The following is a 7,466-nucleotide window of genomic DNA, read 5'->3' as shown; positions in this document are numbered from 1 at the left end:
TCTCAACGTTCGGTCTCGTTTTGGTTCCGTCTCAACGTTCGGTCTCGTTTTGGTTCCGTCTCAACGTTCGGTCTCGTTTTGGTTCCGTCTCAACGTTTGGTCTTGTGTTTGCAGACTCTAATCCTGGATTTCAGCACCTTGTTGCCCTGCTCTCAGCTGTCCCAGTAACCCTGCGGCCTCCCAGTCCCGACCCAGTTCCAGTGACAGGTAGATTGATGTGGATGAAGCTCTGGATAAATCAAACTGGTCGCTGTCCTGGATTGTTAGCAGAGGCAGGCTAACGGCTTCATGACTCACTGACTAAATTTATCATTTCAGCCGTCCAGCCGATGATTTTCACACCAGCACGTCACTCCGAGTTCAGATGAAACCAGTGTCCTTCCCAGCTCAGCCATGAATTCCTCACACAGCTGACAGTTTCCATCTTCAGTCCTTACAGGAGGAAAACGATCAGGTAGAAACCATTTCACCTGCAAAGCTGTGTGTTCAGGTTCACTGCAGCAGCAGTGAACAGCGATGATGCAGTTGGTGACGCATTTTGGTTTTCAGACCAGAAAAACGTCTGGAATCTACAGAAGAAACAAAACTTCTGACTTCAACAGAGTTAGAATCCAAAAAAATAGCCTGAAAGTGTCAATTATGTTGTTGAAAAATGAAAATATTGTCGAACCTTTTTTGTTTATTATAGGATTGTAAATCAGCACTTTATCCATAAACAACTCAAACATTTATGATTTTAAGAATTCTTTTGAAAAAAGTGTCCCTAATGTTCTTCCGTAACGTTGAGAAAAAGAAAAGATGAACTTTACTGTCTCAGTCTGATGAACTGACTAATCCAGACTTTTCTGTCCTGAAGTTGGACAATAAACAGATGTATCTTCATCCTAAAATAAACCTCTGTATCATCAGCAAACTGACACCAATGGAGCCCCATACCATCTCTTCTGACTAACTTTATACATTTATTTAGTCAAAATTCTTTCAAAATGTTTTTTAGAACATCACAAGACAAAAGTCTTCAGCTTAATTAATTTTCACAAACTTTCCCTACAAAGCGACGTTAAGATGATAATTGAGCCACTTACAGGATTTAAACCTCCTGCTGCATTAACTGCATATTTCTACACTGTAAATAAGGTTGTTATGCTTTAGGCTTTATTTATTACTTTTAGGACAATGCAGTAGAAAAATGTCCGGCTGAAGGCAGAAAGCAGCAGATCTGCATCGGAATGCCACATTTGGGAGCCACAGTATTTCTGCCCAATTACGTGATTCATGTAAACCTCAAGTGAGGTGTTTTGGTCAGGAGCCGCCACAAATTGTCAGATGCCTTTATACTGCCGAGCAGGTTGCCATGGAGACACAAAGCCGCCTGCCCAAGAAACAGGAAGTGGGCGACGTTCCCAAGCGGTGACAGTTCAGAGCTGCAAGCGCGCGGCACGCGTCAATGCAGCCGGGCACCGATGTCAACAAAGAGACGAAGGACAGTCCTGTCAATCCAGCTTCCACTGGGAACACTGGGACACCAGATCCCCACTGGGACACCGGATTCCCACTAGTTGAATCAGAACTTCATAAAATCCAAATTTTTGTGTATTTGTTAAACTCCCCTGATTTGTGTTTCATTCTTCTATGAACCTCATTTGTTTATTTCTTGCTATTTGTTCAAAGAAAACATCAGAGGAAACAGAACTGCTGCCTACTTCAAAATAAGAGCATCTAACATTTTGGATTTTTAACAGTCGATAACCAATTTTAAACACAGGTCCAGTAAATTAGCGCTTATTATCTGTATAAATACATTTAAAGAAACTAAGTAAGCTAAAATGCTAACCTAAAACTAGCTCTGCTATTAGCGCATTAGCAGAAGAGTTCCCAGCAGTGAGGTCGACCGTAGCTGTTAGCTTGTGCTGTTTTCTCTGTGCGTATTGGTGCATATTAAGCTATATTTTATGAACTATTAAAACAGGAAGCTAGCAGCGTTTTAATAGGATCATAGTGTATTAGTACGCCGCTGTGCTTCTTGACTCCCTTGGATACCACAAAGATGTCTGTGTAAGCTAGCGTAAGCTAACATAAGCTAGCACTAGCTAGCATAAACTTCTGTCCTCCAGGAAGTCGGTGATTGTTTCACTTCCTGTGTCTTTCAGAATAAAGTTGTGGTCAGGAATCACGACTCAGTGCTTTGAGGCCTATTCAAAGTCTGTAACTGAGATATTTCCAGATATCCTCACAACCAGAACCGGAAAAAGATAGGGACGCCCCAACACACACACACACACACACACACACACACACACACACACACCTACTGTAGAAGCTGGTTTGATCCTGAAAGCATCAGACCTGTGTCTCTGTCCTCCAGCTTTAGCCGCAGTGTGTGTAAATAAGTGTGTGTGTGTCAGCCAGACTATTTCCACCCGTGTAAATGTTGACCTGCGCTGGGCGGGGTGTTTGTGTGGCGGCCGGTGGGGAAACGCAGCAGAAAATAAAAGCAGCAGCTCCTGTCATCAGGCAGTCTTTCCGCTGTGCGCCTGCCCTGCGCTCCCCTCGCTGTGGGAAACGAAAGCCACAAGGGGAACAAACAGTCGCTGATGAGGCCGCGCACAAATAACCGAAAATGTCAAAAAGCGTCAGCCGTGAGGGGAAAACACAGCAGCTGAAAGAAGCTGGAGGTTAAAAACGCTGCTGAGAATCAGACAGAATTCAGCCCAGACTGAAACGATCACAACATACTAAACTACATGTATGTACTTCTAAATTATAATAACAACAATACTGTTACTGAGATAAACCTATAACAGTATTATTAAAAACACATTTACAGAATGTCTTCAAATTAAAAAAGAAAGTTTTCTTTTTCTTTTCTAACACAACAAAATGTGTATTTATGATGGATTTCATTATTTTATATATGGAAGCTGAACATGTTTTTAACAACTTTTAAATTAATTAAGGAAATGTAAGTAGAACAGCTTTTCTGAAAACAGATCAATTATTTATGTATTAAAATGATTAATTATTAACGAATCATTTGAAAATGCTATTTAAAAAAAAGATTTTCCTATTTTTTAGTGACATCCAGATTAAAACAAAAAAAATTGCTAAAAGGTATTTTCTTTGCAAATCAAAACAAATTATATAAATAAATTACATTCATTCAAAGTTTAATAAAGTAATGAATGTGATTTATTTTAATCCTGAAAACTCTCCAGAGCTGAAACAAGGTGGCGCTAGAGATCCTATCAATTCAATAATCAATTCAAGATCAATAAATGATCAATGAGGAGAAAAATTACTTCATGCAGCCTTATAGGTGTTTCAGGTCAGAGGTGGTTGCCATGGCAGCTGCTAACAACACAAACAAAGTCAGCAAATGGCTGATATTCTGGCCCCAACCTGATAAATACATCACACACACGCTAAACGCCTCTGATTCATATGCACGCACACACACACACACACACACACACACACACACACACACACACCGCTCCAGCCAATGGTTGATCTTCCAGTCTCAGTGACATTTTTCCCAGAAACTTTTATTGCAGACCTGCTTTACAACCGCGGCAAAACACATACATTTTGAATATTTCAGAAACAGTGATAGTTGTTTAATTTAATTTTGAAAGTTTTAATTTTGAAAGTCTGATCAGAACCTGATCAGACCAGACTGGACTGCACCGGATCTGACCGGATCGGATCGGCCCTAATACCGAATGTGTTGTAGATAGAACAGACCTAACATAATCTTCCTGCTTACAGGATCTTTAAGAAAAATGTTAAAAAATGAAAAATGTTACAAAAAAAATCCCAGATTTTCTTTTGTTTTTGGATCAAAAATCGATCAAATCTCCACAGATTCTTTATAATTACTGAATCAAGTCAGAAGGAGAAAACTGAACAGAGTGGTTGTCATGACGATTTTAACAGAGCGGTGTGAAGCGCAGGGTCAGCAGGGAGACGAGACATTCCACACCTGGATGCAGCAAACACTCCTGGTTCCAGAGAGCCGCCATGACTGACTGGCAGCTGCTGAGTTCAGCTGTCAGGAGGCTAATGCAGCAGCAGCAGTCTGTGTTGCTGAGTTCTTACCTTCTGAATGAAGTCCTCTGTGTAGAGCTGTTTGTTGAAAACATCCGTCTGCAGGCGCTCTGCCATTAAAATCACACAAATCGCCATCAAACATCAAATTCAATGATCACAGCTGAGATCATTAAAGACTTCATTCAATTAATTTCATACATAAGACCAAAAATAGAACCTTGCTTATTTTGATCAGCTGCTGGCTTTACAGCAGCTGATGCATATTCCCTCAGATGTTGCTGAAAGCTGTTATATTATTGCTTGGATGTGCAGTTCTCCAACTTAAAGTTCCTGTTTCATAATATTTTGATTGTTTCTTTATGAAAGAGCAGAAAACAGACAGGGAGCGCTGCCACCACCTCAAATAGACAGCTTTGGGAAAGGGGCGGGGCTCTCCTCATCCACCAATCATAGCGCTTCTCTATTGGACTGTAAAACTGGTCAAGTGTTGGTCACTTCCTGTCTGGGTGTGTTGGTCACTTTCTGTCTGTGTTGGTCATTTCCTGTCTGTTTGTGTTGGTCATTTCCTGTCTGTTTGTGTTGGTCACTTCCTTTCTGTGTCTCTGTCCTGCTACCTCTGCTGAGCGTGGCTCCGTTCTCCCGGTAGTCCTGGATCTCCTCGTCCTTCCTGGCCAGCAGCTCTCCCAGCTCCTCCACCTGCCTGTGCAGCAGACGGCTCATGGCCAGCAGGGGGCGCACCAGCTGAGCGCACACCTGAGAAGCACAGAGCAGTTCAGGCGCAGTTGCAGCTGCCGTGTGTCCAGATGTGCCGCGGCTCACCAGAGACACAGGAGCGGGGCCGCAGCGGAACTCCCAGTGGAACGGCAGGCCAGCCAGCTCGCTCTTCAGCTTCAAGGTCATGACCCCGTCACGCCGCCACACACACATCTGGGCCTCGCCGCCACCTCCCCCCGACAGCCAGGGTTCAGCCGCCTCACGCAGGTGGGAGAAAAAGGCCTGAACGGTGGCGCGCAGACGCCGGTTCAGCTCCTGGAGGGCAGAGGCAGGTCCCTTATCATCATCTGCCGTAAGGTCACTGTACCAACAATGTAGGGTCACCGTACCTACACCATAAGGTTACAGTTCCTACACCATAAGGTCACCGTACCAAAAATGTAAGGTCACCGTATCTACACAATAAGGTCAACGTACCTGTGCCCGATGCTCGATGGCCGCTGCGTCCATCCGCTCCTCCCACACGCCCTGCATGTCGGTCAGCAGGACGTGGTACTCTGCGTCGCCGAACCAGCTCTTGGCCAGCAGCTGGCAGCCGTCGATGCAGACAGGAAGCCAGGGCTGCTGGAGGAGGAAGTCGTCAGCTGGGTCTGCTCTGGGATTCATCACCAAACCTTAACGAGGAGGAGCACACAACCAAAGACTCGTCATCACCAATTAATCACAATTGGTAAATTAAAATGAGGTCAATAATTTCCATTTTGATGAATAATATTATTTGACTGCCTATTTTGTTTCAAGACTTTATATTCTATGTCTTTCATGGTTTTGGTCCTGTGTGTTTTTATAAAATTAAAGTTTATTGGTCTTGGAGAGAGCAAAAACTTGAAAATTAGATATCATAGTTCATATCGCATTAATTCTTGGGACAATTTATCGTCCAGCAACATTTGTTATCAAGACAATGAGTGTGTCTCATTTTCAAACTACTTAATTAATTCTAACTTATGAAGCCCATATATAAGAAAACCTTCACCGTAAACCCAGTTTGGCCAGGCCACATCAACCCACAAATAGCTCCAGTTTTCGGGAAAAGAAATCAAAGGTTTTTTGTTAATTAATAATTATTAGAGGCTGACTTATTTAGAGCTGAAAAATAAACACGCCAGTTCTGTGAGTTTATGACGCCTTTATGCACACAGAGAGACACCTGAAGGACTCGAGGAAAAATCCTGGAAAAGTAAGAATCACCCACCATGCTTCGTTTAAAAATCCATGACTTTTCCACTTTAATCGTTTTATCTCCACAGCCAAAACACCAACAGCGTTTATATCAAATTAAATTAAATGAACAAATACTTAACTCTAATTCGGCATCACTTTCCAAACGCATATTTAGAATAACATGAGCTTTTTTAGCTATAATCCCCAAATGAACCTACCTTGATATATGTAGAGAGGGAGCTAATGGGAGCTTTTACTTGTTTTTAAATGTTATTACACATATCTAAGACTTATTCTGCTAAAACAAGTAATAACATATTAATATAGATTAATAAACGCGTAAAACCCAGAGTATTCCTTAAAAATGACTTAAGTTTCTAAAAGAACCGCAACCGGTTGTTGTTGACAAATTTCCCACACCGATAAGAAACAAGGACTTGAACTCCAAAGGTTCCGGTTTATAACGCCGTGCCTTTATCGCCCCCAACTGGTGCAAATGGTGTATTGCTCCAATAAATACATTTAAACTAATAATTTAATTAAAATATGTTGTAGGCATAAAAGTATGTTTTTCCATAACACTGTGGCTAACAGTATGCTTTACTATAACACGGGGGTTAACAGTATGCTTTACTATGACACCAACATCAACGGGCTCTTTTCCTTCAGATACATCATTAATTGAGCTTTAATAATAATACCCTATAATATATATATATAATATATAATACCCTATGCTTCTCTAAGTAATGGCTGATACTTAGTGAGTATGGAGGACCAAAACTGACATAATAATAAATAAAAGAATAAATATATAAATTAAAAAATACATATATATCGGACATAAATAAATAAAAAATAAATATAGAAATAAAAGAATAAATATATATCCAACATAATAATAAATAAAATAATCAATATAAAAATAAAAGTAGAAATTTATAAGTAAAAGAATAAATATATATTTTGATAAGAAATAAAAGCATAAATATATATTTCCATTTGCTGTATTTATTTCTGTATTGTTTTCTGTATTTATTTCTGTATTATTTCCTCGCTGTATTTCTGCTTCGTCGATATGTTAATTAGGTGGGCTGCCTTCTACGTCCAGCTCTCTATTGGTCAATAAACAGGAAAGAGAACGATCCGTGTGCAGATCGATTGTGAATGCCTTCGCTGTGGTCCTCTTCGGAGAGAGCCTTATAGACCCTTTTCACAAGACGTCAAACAACAAATGTTTAACATCATAACATCCACTATCTATACATAATCTAAACTGGACAAATTCCTCGTTGATTGATACCAGTTTCACTACGAAGGTACGTGTTTTGTTGTTTTTCTAGCTGTTAGTTGATATGCTAGGATAGCAATAGTAATTTGTTAGCTGGCTAACATTACGTAGCCTTTCTGTTTATTTAGGCTCTAATCTTAATCAGATTTTTATAGTATAGACTGGGGTTGCCACCCGTCATGGAAAA

At 40.7% G+C, this 7,466-nt stretch overlaps 1 protein-coding gene across 4 annotated transcripts in view; it reads right to left on the bottom strand.

Moving 5' to 3' along the window:
• nhej1 (nonhomologous end-joining factor 1) overlaps positions 1-6,661 on the bottom strand; it is a 12,809-nt gene extending 6,148 nt beyond the window's left edge. Inside the window, exons 1-5 of one of the 4 annotated variants that reach the window (XM_015035795.1) lie at positions 6,207-6,661; positions 5,242-5,438; positions 4,870-5,079; positions 4,665-4,803; positions 4,099-4,157 (exon numbers count right to left, since the gene is read on the bottom strand). In XM_015035795.1, the coding sequence (XP_014891281.1) occupies positions 4,099-4,157; positions 4,665-4,803; positions 4,870-5,079; positions 5,242-5,430 (597 nt within the window). In that variant the 5' untranslated portion in view covers positions 5,431-5,438; positions 6,207-6,661. The other 3 variants (XM_015035792.1, XM_015035793.1, XM_015035794.1) reach the window with 3 other exon arrangements.
• Between the last annotated feature and the right edge of the window lie 805 nt (positions 6,662-7,466).

The sequence above is a fragment of the Poecilia latipinna genome, unplaced genomic scaffold, assembly GCF_001443285.1.
Source record: "Poecilia latipinna isolate Pla-1442-1.1 unplaced genomic scaffold, P_latipinna-1.0 Scaffold348, whole genome shotgun sequence".
In the NCBI taxonomy this organism is placed as follows: Eukaryota; Metazoa; Chordata; class Actinopteri; order Cyprinodontiformes; family Poeciliidae; genus Poecilia; species Poecilia latipinna.
This window is presented reverse-complemented; position numbering and strand designations above follow the sequence as displayed.